Here is a 17,728-nt window from a genome sequence, read left to right as displayed (position 1 = left end):
GCTATTGGGAGAGATGATGTGGATTTTGAAGGAGTTGGAGATTTGCGTGCGTGGTTTCATAAAAAAAAAAAAAAAAAAAAAAAAAAAAAAAAAAAGGGGGGAGGGGACATAGTATTTTTGTCAAAATTATGGTTTTAGCCTAAAATGGAAACATGATTTTAGGAAAGGGTAGTATTTTCTCTATTTAAAACCCGCGCCAAAACTGAGACAGAGAGGAAGGTGAGGAAGCATTCTCTCATCTCATCTCAGCAATGGCAGTCGAACAAGACGACGATCCTTTTCTGAGATTCGTCGACCACGCGAGGTCCGCGATATCTCCGGGATTCGAAGACGGAGATTCCGATCCAAGATCTCCGAGCTGGAACTGGATCGCCTCTCGCGTCCTCAAAACTTGCGCCGCCTATTCCAGCGGCGTCACCGCCGCGATTCTTCTCTCCGAACTCTCTCTGGTTCGCTCTCTCTCTCGCCTATTCGCTTTCTGTCATTTTACTTGCTGCGTTTTCAATTTCTGGTTATGCTTTTGTTCTCGCTTCATAATTTTTTTATTTGAATCTGAACTGAAACAATCTATTGGAATTTTTGAGTGTATTCAAGAGTCCGGTGGGTATTAAGAAATCCGAGAGCAAAGTATTAGGCTGATGATATTGTTAGGAATAAGCATAAATGCAAGAGTTAGGTTTGTGCGAATCTGATTAATGGTTTACAAACATTAATAGAAAAGAAACAAAGACAGTTTCTTTTTTAAAATTATGCCAATAGAAATTAGGGTTTCAAATCCAGTGTTCTAAAGTTGGAATTTTGGGGTAAAAGTGAAGATATTTTAACTGGATTATGGCTTTTGATGAAATGTGAGTAATTATTTGGGTTTTTGAGACTGAGACTAATTTGTGGAAAATGATAAGGCGTGGAATGAGCAAAACAGGGACGGGGCTCCGAAGAAGAGGCTTGAGTGTGTGAACCAGTCAATGAAGAAACAAAGGAGAGCAAAGCTTCCAAACACTGTCACTATTGACTCTCTTTATGAGAAAAACTTTTTATCGCTGAGCAGTGTTATGGAGCTTGTTGTTGTCGATGCCTTTTTCCTCCCAGGTACTCTCCTTATTTTTTATTTTTATTTCTATTTGTATTTCCTGGCTTGGGTTTATTTTTTCTTTGTAAATGGGTTTGATTTTGAGGCTTTTTAGTCTCAAAATACATGTTGCAAAGGGTTGATACAAATATTTTGCTCTTGGTTTTTCAATTCGCTAACTAGTGCTCTTTCAGGTACAAATATATACATGCTTACATTGGCCGATTTTTGGAGCTCCAATACCATTGATCTCTATCTCCACCGCAGGTAAACACACTATGATCCCATCCTTACCGAGCTGAAGGATTTTTTGAGTGTATTGTACAAATAAATCCAGTGATTTTGTTTATTAATTTGGTGGTATTTGGTCTCTAATTTAGACACCTAAGATTTTATAAACCTGTTCATGTTTGAAGTTTCTAATTTAGAAAGAAAAAAAAAAGAAGACATGATGTTCACTTCTGTCTTTGGTAGGTTTTATCAGTTAGTAGATCCAATAAATGGGCTTTTGAAGAAAGGTAGAGAGATTCTTCTCACTGGATGCTATCTCCGTGGTGCAAACCAAGGCTCTGGTCAACCTCGGCTCTTACCAACTGAATATCTTGTGATCGTGTTAGACGAGGTATCTATGATATCTATTTTTTTTAGTAGATTGTTTTTAAATGCGTGTTGGTTAATTCCTAAAGGTTCATGAATGTAGGACGAGGATGGCGATGCAATGCTGATAGGAGCTCAGTTCTGTTCGGATACATTTTCTTCCATTTCGCTTGATGAGGTCAATCGTGGGGTTTCTTATTCATTGTATGCAAGGTTAGACAGATTCTATATAATTAGTCCATTTGATCTTAGTCATGGGTGGTTCGTTATTTCGTATACTTCAAACAGAGGTGCAAAACAAATATTATGTTTTTTCTTTTTGTGGAATGGTTATTAAGCTTTCTTTCGTTCTAATTTATAGGATCGAGTTTATTGGCCCTCTTGAAATCCAAGGCAAGTTTGGTAGTTTACAGAGAAAGCAAATCACTGTCGTTGATGAAGATGGTGTCAAGCTAAATTTTGTCTTGTGGGGTGAGCAGGTTCTGGTTTCCAATCTTTTCAGGTGAAGTGTTGAACTGTGTGATTCCATACATACATACATATATATATATATATATATATATATATATATATATATATATATATATATATATATGTGATCCAAGATTGTGATCTCTTCCACAAAGCTGAATATCCCCTCTTCTGAGAGAGAGTAGATTTAATTGAGATCGAAACTGATTTCTTTATCGATACAAAAGACCTATTTATTTTAAACTGCATAATTAAATCCTAACAGCATTACAATTTGTACTTTTTCTCTCTCTCTCTCTCTCCAGCATTGGAAGCATGCTTGGATTGGACAGACCTTACATCTCCGTTTCTCCAGAGAGTGAAGAAATTTCTCTTGAATATGGAAGTGCAACACAGTTATATCTGACACCTTTCATTCAGCGCGAAGAACAGGCTAGTCAAAGCAATAGACACGCATACATATAACATTCTTTTGGCATTTAGAACACAAACAGAAAAACAAAAAAATCCATTTTGTTTTTCTCAGGTATGTGTCACATTGACGCAAAGCTGGTGCCAAGGATCAGAACCCAATAGTACCTTAAATCTCACTCCGGGTCCCAAAGTTTCTGAAGTTTCCTTGCCCCGTGATTCTCAAGGCTCCATTGACTTCAGTAGTTATCCGTTTCAAGTGAGTTTATATTTCGTTACATTTTTATGCTTCAATGCTTATTTACAGAGGGATTGAAGCCTCGATGCATTCCATTGATGATCTATTTGACCTGGCTTTTTGGCGCAAATAATCCCTGAACTTTCTATGATTGTGCTGTTTTAGTCCCTAACCTTTTTTTTTTGGAGCATTTTGGTCCGTAGCCTATTGATTTTGTAGCAGTTTTCGTCCTTTTCGATTTTGTTTCAAATGAAAATTCAACATGAAAGGTTAGACTAAAACAATATGATATTGACCAAAACGCTCCCAGAAAAGGTTAGACTAAAGCAGCACAATCATTAAAGCTCAGGGACTATTCGAGCCAATCAACAAATACAGAGTAGTGTATAGGCCGTAACAAAATCTTCGGATATCTTGTCTAGTCCTTGCAAATGTTTTAGTCCTCCATTTGCCTGTTTTATGTCATCGAGCATTGTGATGGGATAATAATGTTACTTTTTCGTCTTTTCTCTCAAGAGGGTTAACATATATCCACACACATGTATTAAGTTGTGCAGTCATTTGTTACGGATCTTCATGACAAGATGACTGGTATTAGCCTCTACGGTGTTGTTACCGATATTAAGACGAAGAGAAGAGGCACACAGGCTGTGTTTTTAATCAGAATCCAAGATACTAGTGGAGCGATTTTGACGAAACTGCATTTTTCCAAATCTTGGTATTCATTTCAAATTTAAAAGTGTAAATTCTCTGGTAAGAGAGAACAACTAGCATCAATTGTTGATTTTATATCAGGTCCGTTGGAAGATTGAGCCTTGGTCACACAGTGTATATATCTGGACTCACGTGCTCTATCTCGAGGCAGAAGTGGTAAGCAGAGCATAGCAGAGAATATTCACTTTTTCAATATCTTATCTACCCAAATATATTTGCTAGACCAAATATTGTTACTTATTAATCATTTTTATAAACTCTTTTTCGCAAGCCTTGAATTGTCATGGGTCGAGGGTGATAGCGGTACTTCATTTGTGAATCTGAGTTGTTTGCCTGCGTTGCTAAACTCTCCGTGTCTTCAGCGATTGTCAAAGCTTTCAGATTTATCCACTCAGATCGGTTGTACCCAAGTGCGTCCTCTCTTCTTCTTTCCTATAAATCATGAAACTTCATTGTGAGAGCCGTTGTGATTTAAATTCTGGTAATCAAGAACACTAATCTTTGCTAAAAAAAAAAAACACTAGTCTCTTCTGTGTTGAGAGAGACTAATTTATTCGTTCGAGGCTACTTAACGTATATATAGTTTTGGAACTTAATTACACAATTAAACTCTAATTGCATTATTAATCAACCGAAATTCGAAATAATAAAAATGTATGATTCAAAATTGTAATTCCATTGTACTTGATATTGATCCCAATCTCGTTATAGCTATAGTTTTCTTTTGGGTCCAAAACTAACTTGTTGAGACTTGAATCTTCTGGTCATAATGTTTGCCTTTGATTTTTTTGACAAGAGATTTGTGACTTTCACATGTGTGGGACAGATATCAAGTGTTTCTCTACAGATGTCTCATTTTCACGTCACAACGAGGCATTTTCACGCGAATTGCGGTCATTTGGTAGACCACGAGTCTCTGCAATGCAGCTTCTGTCAACACGATTTTGACGGTAATGATGACATCATCCGCGGCTTTTATCTGAAAATAACCATCGCAGATGAGACTGCGAAAATCTTTGCATATTCCACCGGCCAAACTGCCATTGAGCTGCTTCAAATATCTCCAGATGAATTTCATGAACTACCCGAGGTAATTCTTGCTGTGTAAAATAAAAAGAAAATATTATCATTAACCACTTGTTAGTTTACTTTAGTCTAGTTTCAAATTATTATTTTATTGTTGACTAGTTTTTTTTTATGGGATTGTAGGAAGAACAAGTTATGTACCCGACTTCGCTGGAGAACGAGAGATTCATGGTTGCTCTAGTCAATTGTAGCTCGGAAACTTATGGTCTGATTGATAATCTTCTTGCCAATGAAAACGGTTCGCTTTCTTGGGAAATTACTCGAGCGTTAAAATGCGAGTAATGCTCTCTAAAACAAGATATGATTTTTTAGGTGTGACTCACACTTTGTGAAGCTTCTGGTTGCTGGAAATTTGCAGCTTGTAAATATTTTATTTAAGTGGCATGATTATTTATTTGAAAAGATTCACACTCTCTTATATCTTACATTTGTTTCTATCTAGCCATTTAGTAAGTTTAGACTTGGCAAACTAATACTCACACTCTCTTATAGACTTCGTTGTTTTTCATTGCATATGACTAGACTTCAAACATGTGTTGCTACTTTAGATAGGGGATTAAATATTTTGAAGGCGCGATTAAAATTTTTGAACCTATTTGGTATATACAAAAAGTGCAGTGGATTAAAATTTTGGACACTTCGTATTTTTATATTATTAGTGGTTAGAATGCACTAAATAATGAAACCTTGGCTATTTTGTTAAACACTCAGTTTGAATTGACTACTTTTTACAAAAAAAAATAAAAAATAAAAAAATAAAAGCTGTCCGAAAATCCACTAATACTCTTCAAATTTGCAAATCAAGCACGTTTCTTTGCGTAATATGTCTATTGACTGAGTTAAGTATAGTTAATTAGCCACTGCTCTTATTAAAAGCAATTAATTGATAATTTTTTCCAAATAACTTTTGTTCACTGAATTAATTGTTGTTAATAGAATTAGTAGCAAAATTAATTATAGTTAACCAGACGTTGATTATTTAGCAAACAATAAGTTATTAAGTTTAATGTGATTTAGTTGCTTATAAATTTCTAAAAATATTTGAGGGAGCAAAGAGGGTAATTGAGGTGTTTTTTTTAAAAAGGGTTAGGTCCGAACCGAGCCTAATTAGTGCTCCGGCCGAGCTTGGCCGGGCCTTTTGAAGTCTTAGGCCAGGTTTGAGGGCTTATATCATATGTCAAGCCTATGCCCTTTAACATGCCTTCTTCGACCCGACCCTTTTATGAAGTGTGTGTCTGTATTTTTATAGCATTTAATAATATTTTTCTTGTTCGTTACTACTTTTTTTTTTATTATGAACAGTTTAATTTGTTTTTTTTTTGTTTACGATGTGTTTAATATAATAAGAAATTTAAAATTTAGACTACTAAAAAAAATAACTTCTTCATTCAAATGAGATAATTGCGTTCATGGTTTTTTTTTCCGAAAAAATTACGCAGTTACAAAATAAGATAATCATAAGAAATAACATGCGAGAGTGTCTCTTTTAAACTAATCGCGAAAAACATCGTACCTAAATTTCTTTACCGCGAAAATAATATTTTTAAAGTTAAAAGTAATCATTTAATTTCTTTATACTTACTTATTTTTTTAAAGAAAATTTATTTACTGTTTTGAATTATACTTAATATTATTTATTGTTTACAATTTCATTTATAATGAGCAGTTATAAACTGTCATAATATCTTTTTGATAGATGCAATGGATAAATTTTTGGGTACTATATCTCGCTTTGTTTTGATACCTGCTGATGTTTTGGTACAAGTATATGTATCTCACTTCGCTTCGATACATTATCGCGCTTCACTTATATACTTTCTCGCGTTACGCTATAGTTAGTAAGTTTTATAACATGGCATTAAAGTTATTGAATGGCTTTACCAAATCTTTTATTTAACTCTCTGTAGTTTGTACTATTTTACCACTTAGAACATAATTTAAATTAAAAAAAGAAGATAAAACAACTTCTATTTAAAAATATTACAATTAAAAAATTATTTATTTAATTTTCCAAATGATATTTTAGCCTAATCACGAAGGATGAAAAGAAAATGAAGCCCGTCCGTAATTGACACGTCGTTTGTCTTATGCTACAACATGTCGTTTTGCTCTCTGCTCTGGGGTTTAGGGTTTAAGGCTAGTTTGACAAAATTCCCCGAAACTCGCAATTATTACGAAGAATGCCACTGACAATGATAACGCAAGAAACTTGTTCATTTTCTCTGTCCAAACCAAAATTCAGAGGAAACGAAAAACCAGAGAGCAACAATGGAAGCGTTTGAATCCGATGATGATTTCGGCGATCTCTACACCGATGTCGAAGCTCAGGCGAGCTCAGCCATCGACGGCGTTCCAGTTTCCGCTCCATTTCGAAACGACAGTGTCATCGTCGACGTAATCGGAAGAAATGAAAAACCTAGCTCCGACGAAGAAAACGAGTTCGATGATTGCTGTGGAAGCGAAAGCGAAAGCGAAGACGATTTGAACATCGTTCTGAACGACGAGGATTGCAAGAGTAATTCTGCACCTGTGATTGGCGACGAGGATCGCGAGGATAAGAACGAGGATTTGGATGGTTTCATCGTCACGAACGATGATAAGGTATTGTGATTAAGGAATTTTTTTGAATGAGTACTGTGAAATCTATACATGATCGTATTTTACTACCATTGTTTCCACTAAGGTAGAAATGAAGAGTGCAAAGCAACACTAAGTTTAAAGATTGATTGGAAGCTTAATGGAAGTTGCAAAGTTTGGAATTTTTGGTTTATTTAAAAATTTCATTTTCTGTTTCTGATTACTTATAGTCATTTAGAATTTCCGTTGTATTTTGAAGAACTTTTGATGATATCTTGACGTTGTTTTGTTTCTGATTAGTGTATAAAGACTTGTGGACCGTCTAATCCAAGGGACGCGAAGGTAAATTCGCCAGCTTCGATCGAGGCAATGGGTGAGTGGAGTCATCGAAACGATCGCGGTCGGTATAAAGAATCTCAAAATCCCGGGCCGAGTCAAAGGAGATGTTTTAAACTTCCTTGGTATAGGTTCGTAAGCTTAAACTATTATTGAATGTTCAGACTAATTTTTTGCAATTGCTTATCACTGTTTGATATTACCGTTTCAATGTTGTTATATGTTGCTCAGGAGGGTAGTATCAAAGTGAATTCTCATGGGTATTGAGTGTTAATCTCTCAATTTTTTTTTTCTAATAATTTGTGTGGATTCAAGTTATTATCAGTAACAGTTGAAGCCTGTTATATGAAAGCATGTTTTTTTTTTTCTTTGCTTATATATCTCAGGATAGTACGAATTTGAATGCTTATGGTATTTAGTGTTTCATCTCTGAAATCAATTATAATAAAAAATTTAAACTTTTGTATGGATTCAAGTTTTCATTCGTAAAAGTCGAAAACCAGTTATAAGAAAGAATGATCATTTTTTTTTTCTTTTCTCTTGTAGCTCAGGATAGTACGAAGGTAAATGCTTATGGTAGATTGAGTGTGTTGATCTCCAAAAAATAATTAGTAATAAAAACTTGCAACTTTTTGCATGGATTCAAGTTTTTATTGGTAAAAGTTGAAAACAGGTAATGAAAAAAGCATGATTTTCCTCATTATTTACTGTAGGTCTATACTTGATGTAAACATTGATGCATTTGAGGAAAAGCCATGGAGGAATTCTGGAGCTGATATAACAGATTACTTCAACTTCGGTTTCAATGAGGATGGCTGGAAAAACTACTGCAACTCTGTGGTAACATTGATGCATTTTTTTTTCCTTTCTTTCCCTAATTTTCTGCTTGATCTTCTGTATCTGCTCTGTAAAATTCTAGTTGGTCAAATTAAAATGATTATCATGTGCTTTCGCTCACTACAGGATCAGCTTCGGTTGTCAAAACTTGTGCCGTTCGGGAACAGGAAAATTGTGTCCAGATACCAGGTTCTCTTTGCATTAATTTTGTTCGAAGGCTTGACAATATTGATTGTTCTGCTAAGGTATCAATTACCTATGTTTTGAATGTCGCAGGCTTATGAAGCCGGACCGGTATACAGTGAACATCTGGAAGATTTGATGCTCGAAAATGATTGTCAGGTCTGTTTCAGAAATTTAGCTTCATTTTTATCGAATGCGTATTGGTTCTGTTTTTATTTTTTTTATAATTTTTTTTTTCGTTTCAGCCAAACGGTAGAGTGATTCAAGTTGACGATGGTGACGGTGAACGCCAACCAACAATGGTGGCTAAAAGACGCCCGTGTGACCGTGATACAGATGTTGTGATAGAGGTGAAAAAAAAACCTTTTTTAAGCACTGAATAGTGTTACTCATCACTAATTCGCTATATCTATTCTTGTTGCAGATCAATCTGGAGAAACCCGTTGGGGACATCTCCGATACCGACGGAAAACAAAAACGCAGTTCGTCCAAAACTTCTAAATGTGTTGGTGGCACGGGAATCGATATCCCCGTTGGATTCTCGGAAGGAAAGGACGAGAAACCTTTCAGGTTTGTCTTGCATTTTTATAGTGATATCAAAACATTCTTTTATTTTTAGAAGTTATTAATGCTGTTAAAGATTTGCCTTTGTATCACTAGGTGTTCTGCAAAGAAATCCCCGTCTAATCCTATGCCAGACGATCAATGCCTGAACTTTTCATCTTCAGATGAAGTAGAAGTAGCCGAGGCGGTATATAAATCAAAAGAAAGCAATGTTACGAATCAGAATATATGTTGCTCTTCCGAGGCGGAGCCGGAATTACTACTTCTTGAAGAAGATCAACTTAGCTTGTTCTCGTCTTGTTTCGAAAGCGACTCTGAAACATCCGGGGATAGCACTTATCTTGATCGTGGAAACAGTGTTAGGCCTGGGAAACGATCATCGGTGAATTCAGGTCTCGATTTATGGGGACACGACTCGTCTCACCAGAAGAACTCGAAAGGAAACAATGGGAAAGTAAAACCCGTTGATCCCAGAGGTTTTTCCAGATCTAGAAGCCCCGATCACGATGAACGAAGGCAAAATTACTTATCGGCTAATTTTGGCAGACACAAAGGAAAGTTCCGAGATTTTGCATACTACAAAGAGTCGGAACTTTTCTGCAGTTCTGGTGGGAGAGAATCGGCCGAAAATCGCTGGCGTTTTTCCCCGAGAAGCTGTGGGAAAGTAAGCCGAGGTTTTCGCAGAGATTGTAATTCATATCCCGAGGAGGATCAGAATGAAAGAAGGAATCTATGCGAAGATGAAAGGGTCAAAAGGCATCGACCGAGTATGAAACCCGTTGCATATATCGAGACCGAGCATCATTTGATTTCCAGGTTTACCCATTCTCACGAAGAATTTGATTCTCGGTCGAACCGAAACTACAATCGGGTGCGCTTCAGAAAATCGGAGGATCGCGATGCTCAGTCTCGTGATCGTGATCTCTTCATCCGAGAAAGAGATCATTTTGATCGAAGTTATGACGCCCAGTTTTTCGAACGAGGAAAAAGATTCAGAGATGGATATAGGGGGATCGCAGATATCTCTTTCGCATCCCATCAACTTCACAGAGATCATAACAGATTCGAAGAAGACGAGTACTGTGATAATCTGGATGCTCGCTATTCATTCCAACGTTCTTACGAGGATTGCGAAGACCGGTGGACCGACACGATGTCACTCACAAATGGCGTTCCGGACTTGAGGTTTGTGGAACAAGGATTGCGAAAAGTATGCTCGAGGGAAAAAGGAGATACTTTTTCGGACACTGTCCGGTTTGATCGGAAAAGGGGTTTTGCTCGAAGATCCGAAGTCCTTACATGGAAAAATGAGGAAGTGATTATCGGCATTGAGAACCCTTCCTTGTTCTCCAAGAATCACCGGAGGTTCAGAAGAGACCGAGATTCGATTCACGATAGATTGCGCATTGACGACATGCAATTAGATCATCTCGGCTCTAAAAATGTCCGAAGAGACGAAACTGATAGACGTTCTATCCGTAGAAGTGACCGTGGTGATTGTCGAGTTAAAAATGAGCAAGCCCTCGTGCCGATGGACTTGAGTGTTGGTGAAGGAAAGGTAAAATTTGATAGGTGCTCGTTTTGAGCTGAGCCTAATGTCATGTTTCATAATACTAATAGGAGATTTCTTGCGTCACAAGAAAATACATAAGATCGACATATCATCTTATCAGAAATTGGCGAAAGTTATAGTTAGGTGTGAAGTGTAAACAAGCTGTTCCAGAGCTTGCAAGTTTCAAAACCCAATGTTTGAAAGCCGTTTTTACTCGGAAGTTCAATGAATCATTCTCATTTACAATGTCTTAGATCAACATTGCATATTCTTCTATAAAGTAACAATATATATGCCTATTGTTTAGTGTTTTTGAAGCTGCATTCGAGACCCTGTGTACAAGTATGCCAATTTTTCGACAAAGTTTGAAGACATTGCTTTGGAAAAACCCGAAACAACTCTTTTAGTCTCTCAATCTATGAAACTCCTCATTTCAACATGTTCTCATTCCAACTCTCGTTGCAGTTATCCGGAAGATGTCGCGAGGTCGGGGACTCGGGGGTCAACTCAGAAGTCAACCCTCAACACCATGATGTTTTCGATATCGAGGAAGGTCAGATAGTATCGGAAGATTGCAAGCTTTACAGGCAGAGAATAATGGAGTCTTTGGAGAAGATGGAAAAACGCAGAGAGCGGTTCGAGAAACAGCCGATAGTAAATGTGGAACAAGACAAGTGTTTGAAGACCAATGAGATCTTCGTCGAGACGCCTCAGCCGAACCGGGATAGGCCTCTTCGCAAGAGACGGTGGTGTTGACTTTATTTTTTCTTCATAGAAACAGGTCAACCATAGTTACACATGAGTAGTTAAAAGATGCATTGTTCTTTGGACACTGTATTAGCAAAGAGAGAAAGCTTACATTGTCAATTAATATGATATATAACCAGTTAAATTTTTTCTTTATAACTGGAAGTTTGTTTAAACTTTTAACCAATTTTTTTATTTGGTTAAAAAATAGATTTACTAGTTTTTTAAGTTTTTAACAATTAATCGAGGTCGACCCTCTTTTTTGGGACTTCGGTTAAGGTTAATTCTTCGGTTAAATCTAACCTTAGACCCTTTGAAGAAGTGAACCTTTGAGAATTTGAGAGATGAAATCTATCCACACATGTATTGGATAATTCACTTATTGGAAACAAATATAATTAAGTTACAAAAAGTACTTAAAATGATTCACTAATTTTGTGAGTTGTGTGACATATAGGTGGTGTCGGATGAAGCATGCTCGAGGCCCGGTTGGGGGAGGACATCATGAGGTTCTGCCGGGCCAAGATGCCGGGGGTATTGGGTCCCGAAATCCGTGGTGTTCGATCCAAAAGCACTTGCTTAGGGCAAAGGCCGAAGAGATGGGACATCTCAAGAAGAGCAAGCTGTGAATAGTAATGACTGCGCTTGGTATAGATTAAAAACCCTGTTTTTGTTTTTAGAAAAGAAAAAAAACTAAACTGCTTATCCAGTGTTTGGTAAAACTGTTTTTACAAAAAACTTAAAAAGCGATTTTAGATTTTGTACATAAGATGGAAAAGCTAGGATTCTTAGCTTTTGAAAAAAGTGTTTGTAAGTTTGCTGTATAAATTACTGTAATATCTTCGTACAAAATATTATTCATATATATGCATATAAATAAACATATTAATAATTATTATTTAATTTTTAAGAACAGGTCTATTTTAATCTTTTTACTATAATATATTTATTTTACCAAACACTAAATCAGTTTTTGTTGCCAGTAATAACTGTTTTATAAACAGTTTACCAAACACCTGTTAGTTTTAAAAAAAAACATTTTTTTTTTCCAAAAACTGAATCTAAAAGTACTTTTTTTAAAAACAAAGCAATGTCAAACGGGCCAATATTAATTGATTATAATAATTACGAGAGGAAGCAACTTATTTGGAGGAAGCAACTTATTCGTCGTGTTATTGATTGTTGTCGGTAAATAAATAACACATGAGCCTCTCTTGTTGTACGAATATTCATCAAACACTAACTGCAAAGTAATCCATCAAGGCTCGGCTTCTACCTTGGGTCGTCAATATCGGGATTGAGCTCAGTCTCTGTAAAGAGGTCACTCTGAACCGAGATGTTCATTTGTAGTTGGGACGAGATGACGCTCGCAATGGCCTTAAAAGCCGCATATTCCTCGCTGCTATCGGCATCGGCGAGCTCGGCTTCCTTTGATGCGTCGTCTTCTTGCTTTGGAGGCGGCACGAAAAACGGAATTTTCCCTCTTTGCCAGTCGTGCAAGATCATTTTCGCGCCAGTCATTACGTCGGGTTCACCACCCTAAAACAGAGGACCCCAAAAAAAATTGAAAACATAATCAATTGTTTTTCGCATAGTTGATTCCGAGTGTTCATGCAACAGCCATGGAAGAAAGTGAGAGACGGGATTCAAATTACAAAGGGGGATCAAATCGATTACCCTCAAAAGCTTTCCGGACTGTTTGCACAGTTGAGCTAAAAAATCATTGTCGTCAACCCTGGAAATCACAGAAAGTACCGTCAATTTTTCGGGCACGAATCTAACTATTGAACACTTAATAAACCATGTACAGAATCGCAAGTTAGAGACCAATTTTTTATCTTGTATGCTCTTTCCAGATGCTCTTTCTTAACCCGTTTCAAAACTTCTCCAATGTGTTCTGCAGCGTCCGCCAAGTTCGTGACACGTACCTGTTGTTCATATATAGAACAAATAGTAACAATTGTTTTTTCATGACAATATTTCTAAAATTTGCTTTGATGAGACTGTTGAATGAGGATTGCATATTTTAGTCTTCACTTACTACAGGAACATTAAACGTAAATGAAACCGAAATTGAAACAACATACCACTCCTTTCAACACAACATCTGTCTCGGTGTCCTTGTTCTGGTAAACAACTCCAGGGCAGTCGATCAAAAAAATCCTCTTTGAGAGAGTGATATATTGCCAAACTTTAGTCTCCCCGGGGATAGGAGCGACCTTGCAGACCTGTGTGAAGAAGGAACTCAATGGAAACAAAAGGTATCTAAATAGCTAACATTAATGATAACCAGATTATAATGCTTTGAAAAAACAATAACAGACAATGTTAAAATTTACACTGCAAGGGAGTGAGATTTAACAGTAGTACATACATACACCATCAATATTTGAGGGGCATTAATTAAAACAAATATTTAGCGATATAAGCCACAAAAACATAAGCATTTGCATTTTAGCCAACGTTTTGTAAATTTTTCGTAAATAGTCATAAATGTTTCGTAAATAATAAAAAAGATGACGTAACCAACGTTATTTACATATATTTACTAGAAATTTACTCTGTGTAAATAGATTTACGTGACTATTTACAAAAAAAATTAACGAAACGTTGGCTATTTAAAATTTTTTAACGTTTCATATGGCTAGATAGCCACTGGACCCAAATTAAAATGTATAATATCTTAAGAGGACAAGAGAGGGTAGTTCAATAGTAAGCACATGCACCCCTCTCAAACGAGGAACGATGCGTTCGAGTCATGACTCACATTGACTTTTCTTTTGTGAAAAAAATGCATAGTATCTTAAGACTCTACAAAAGCGCTATTAAATTAGTAGTGATAGAGATTCAAAAAAAACTTACACTTTTGGTTCGTAGTGTGTTTATAACCGACGATTTCCCAACATTGGGATATCCAACAAATCCAACAGAAATTGCTTGTTTGTCCGCCCTGAAGCGCGCAAATTGCCTCAAAACCGATAGAAGTGAGCCCTAACAAAGACAAGAAAAGTAAGCTTGATATATTAGATATTTAATTTGAAGGCACAATACTAATAAAGGCAAATTTACCTTCCCAAATGACTTGTTGATGCTAGCATGAAAGGCCAGAGTTGGATACTCCTTAGATAGAGCCCTTAACCACCCTTTAGTCACCCATGCAGGGACTAGATCGCACTGAGGAACAAGTTGACATAATATTTTAGAAAAGCTACTATTTGGTGGATAAAAAAAACAAAAATTTAGCGATATAAGCCACGTACACAAAAGTGTTTTGTGTTTTAGCCAGCGTTTTGTAAATTTTTTGTAAATAGTAAAAAAACTATTGTAAATATTTTGTAAATAGTCGTATTTACTAGAAATTTACTCCACGGTTTTTATTATTTTGATAGCATAAATATATTTACGTGACTATTTACAAAAAATTAACGAAACGTTGGCTATTTCGAAATTTCTAACGTTTCATATGGCTAGATAGCGCAACTAGACCCTAAAAAAAAAGTAGTTTCTTAGTGAGAGAGGTGTGACAGACCTTGTTTAACAAAAAGATCATATTTTTATGTTTGCAGTGCGCTTTCAAATGCTTCTCCAAGTGGTGGCATCTCGTACCTTGCGGGTCCCTTGCATCCAAAACCTAGAAAAAAACATTTAAAAACTTGATATTAGAAAAAAAAAAAAAAAAAAACAATCATATCATTAAAAAAAAATGTTACAAACTAGAGGTACGGCCGAACAACGTATTTTACAAGAGAAATGACCACGGTCGAGATCAAATGCAGAAACTTCCATAGAATCAAATTCATGTTATAATATAGTGACCTGAACAACAACATCCGAAGAGTCTATCACTTTGTAGAGCTCGCCCCATATACGCTTACTCTGACCCTTCTCAAACATGTTGTGTCGAACCAAGTCCCTGATTCCATGCTCGTCATAACCCTCTGCGCTCAGAACCTTGTGTTCGTACGAATCTGTAGATCACCAAATACGATATCATATCCTAAAAACCAAAGTAAACCCAGTCATGTGCTGAGAATCGATTACCCTGAGAACCACCGGCTTTCTGGAGTAAAGACTCGTAATCTTCGGCTTCGAGTTTGGGTCGCTTCCTCTTCATCTTCGGCCCAAAAGCATGCTTGAAAGGCTCTTTTTTTAGGATACTAGGTACGCCTCGCTTCACGGATCCACAGTTCGATTAAAATGTGTATAATTTTTTTCATACGAAATGCAAAATAATAAGGACACGTCATACATACCTTACAAGATAAGAGTGACTGAGGCAATACATGCCTACCCATAAAAACACTGTAATTGTCTGCTGTCAGTCTTTCCAATTCTTCACGCAAAAACTCGAGATCCTTCTGACCCAAAAGCCTAGTATTTCCTATTGATCAATTTCAACGTAAAAACTGAATTTAGCAAACAGAGAACAAACGAACAGTTAACACTAAATTCAGAGCCAGAGAAATCGTAAAACATTGTTTCTTACCGAACCAACGACGATCGGGATGAATTCGCGTGTCGGGCAATTCCTTCGACTGAAACTGGTTCCACAAGACCTTGCCGCGGCGATCGCGCTTAGGCCTCGTCTTGTACATCGTGAGCCTCCGAACCGTAGCGGCGCTACGAGAGCCATTTTTACTCGAGCCCGTGCGATTCGGGTCCAGCGAATGCTTTGGCTTCCCAGAGACGCTCGTGCCTCGCTCCTTTTTCGTCATCTTTCCAACCACACTAGTTTCTTCAAACCTAAACTAAACTTAAGGTTTCGCCGACGATATATATACGTATGGGATCACGCAGCCCTACCCAAACTAACCCGAATTCATTAACGGCCCGGGCCCATCGATAATAGTAAAAATTTAAATGTAAAAGAAAAAATATAAAAATTTAAATATTTTGAACAAATATATAATATATATATATATATATATATATCTATTAATAAATAATAAGCGCAAATCCGAAATCACTTCATAAGGTTTTACCCAATTAAAATACGTCACGTAAGCCAACTCTTTATACAAACCGTTTTTTTTTTTAATTCGTAAGAGGTCTAAGGCGCCGGCCTTGCTCACCTATAGTCAGGTTGGTTCTGATCACGCGCGCTGCGCACGTGATTAATTGTGTGTAAATTAGTGTTATATAAGTCAATAGGCATTATTTCTTATATAAATAATAAGGGATGGAAAGCACACAAATGTAATAGATGTACATCATTCAAAATCGAAAGAGAGATTTAAAAAATAATTTTTTGCAGTCCACCATTATCATTTTGAACTATAGAGTAAATATATTATAATATAGTAAATAATGGAGTATACTCGATCGCTGCATACATCAAATGGGTTTATTGTTGGAAGAATTGTAAATAAAGATAATTTATTTACAAATGTATGGGTGATTTGTGACTAATTTTTTAGTGAGGTCCACTCATTGGAATTTGTTAATTCTTGCATATTCTTGTTCCTCGTTGCGATGGGTATAAGATTGATTATTTATTTGTCAAAATCATTACTATAATGAATGAGAAATTAGTGCTCAAAATATGCTTAAAAACACATTATGGATATATAAGTGAAGTGAATTGCAAGAGTCCTGCATTGCTTGGGAATGAACATATTTGTACGGTTTATATAGCATTAGAGTTTATGAGTGTTCAATATAGTAATTGGACATGTTAGCCCACCACACGCGCGCGCCACCGCCGAGCCATGCCGTGCCGGACTTGGGTTTCGGGAATGTCTCGGTCTTGGGCTTGGGCCTTCGGCCAATCTTTATATTTTTATTGCAAAATTCACTTACGAAATGTTTTAATTCCGTGAATAACTTTTGTGTTATATTGGGAATTAATTCATGAGGTTGTGTAACCATGCATTGATTGCATCAGTTAAGCCTACATTTTAAAATCCGTTTGAGGGTTACAAACCTGTCAGAGGAGTGAATCCAAACAGATTTGTAACATACAGAGTTAGTGAGCATTAATGGATTAATTGGCTATTATGGCTAAACGTTTTGGGTGGTTCAAATTCGTGTAACCAATGCCATGCTTCATCTATAAAAGGCATTGGGTTCTCTCATTCTGAACACACAACAAACACCAACTCTCTCTCAGAAATTGTTTTCTTTATTTGTTTACTTGTAGTTCGATGGTAGTTTCTAACTCTTGAGTTCTAGTTCGCCGAAGTCGAGTCTTGTGGTGCATTGCCCGTCTTTTTAGTCGTTGTATCATGAAAAGCTTTCGCTCACGAAATCCAGCACCCGTGGGAGAGCGATAAAAAGTTTCAAGGAAACCATCAAACGGACCAAGCCTTGAAACGGACCTCGATACTTTCCTTGCCGAACTCTTCTT

The 17,728-nt window shown here is 36.6% G+C and overlaps 3 protein-coding genes across 5 annotated transcripts; 2 read left to right on the top strand and 1 right to left on the bottom strand.

Moving 5' to 3' along the window:
• Nucleotides 1-210: 210 nt before the first annotated feature.
• LOC149392680 (Nucleic acid-binding proteins superfamily) lies at nt 211-5,095 on the top strand. The gene is made up of 13 exons (XM_089618387.1): nt 211-449; nt 903-1,089; nt 1,264-1,336; nt 1,544-1,691; nt 1,770-1,879; nt 2,028-2,168; nt 2,443-2,569; nt 2,664-2,807; nt 3,344-3,504; nt 3,582-3,656; nt 3,772-3,910; nt 4,327-4,590; nt 4,710-5,095. The coding sequence occupies exons 1-13, from the start codon at nt 252-254 to the stop codon at nt 4,866-4,868; spliced, it is 1,926 nt and encodes a 641-aa protein (XP_089474513.1). The 5' UTR covers nt 211-251; the 3' UTR covers nt 4,869-5,095.
• Nucleotides 5,096-6,803: 1,708 nt separating this feature from the next.
• On the top strand, nt 6,804-12,145 carry LOC149392679 (fip1 motif-containing protein). Of its 3 annotated transcripts, XM_089618431.1 has the most exons (10): nt 6,804-7,187; nt 7,464-7,630; nt 8,213-8,339; nt 8,463-8,525; nt 8,613-8,678; nt 8,765-8,869; nt 8,944-9,089; nt 9,180-10,641; nt 11,101-11,416; nt 11,840-12,145. In XM_089618431.1, exons 1-9 carry the CDS (start codon nt 6,855-6,857, stop codon nt 11,389-11,391), a joined length of 2,760 nt encoding a protein of 919 aa, XP_089474557.1. In that variant the 5' UTR covers nt 6,804-6,854; the 3' UTR covers nt 11,392-11,416; nt 11,840-12,145. The 3 variants fall into 3 exon arrangements, with proteins under 3 accessions (XP_089474557.1, XP_089474558.1, XP_089474556.1); XM_089618432.1 differs by lacking the exon at nt 11,840-12,145 and having other exon boundaries at nt 7,473-7,630; nt 11,101-11,735; XM_089618430.1 differs by lacking the exon at nt 11,840-12,145 and having other exon boundaries at nt 11,101-11,734.
• A 308-nt stretch (nt 12,146-12,453) lies between these two features.
• LOC149392678 (nuclear/nucleolar GTPase 2-like) lies at nt 12,454-16,103 on the bottom strand. Its single transcript, XM_089616325.1, has 11 exons — nt 15,869-16,103; nt 15,636-15,763; nt 15,424-15,553; nt 15,199-15,350; nt 14,912-15,013; nt 14,452-14,556; nt 14,245-14,373; nt 13,470-13,610; nt 13,210-13,310; nt 13,060-13,117; nt 12,454-12,921 (listed from the first exon to the last, which is right to left on the bottom strand). Exons 1-11 carry the CDS (start codon nt 16,095-16,097, stop codon nt 12,655-12,657), a joined length of 1,542 nt encoding a protein of 513 aa, XP_089472451.1. The 5' UTR covers nt 16,098-16,103; the 3' UTR covers nt 12,454-12,654.
• Between the last annotated feature and the right edge of the window lie 1,625 nt (nt 16,104-17,728).

The sequence above is a fragment of the Urtica dioica genome, chromosome 6 (genome assembly GCF_054948205.1).
Source record: "Urtica dioica subsp. dioica isolate 48M chromosome 6, U.dioica_male_clone48M_v1_H2, whole genome shotgun sequence".
In the NCBI taxonomy this organism is placed as follows: Eukaryota; Viridiplantae; Streptophyta; class Magnoliopsida; order Rosales; family Urticaceae; genus Urtica; species Urtica dioica.
Note: the sequence above shows the minus strand (reverse complement) of the source record. Positions and strands in the feature narration are given on the sequence as shown.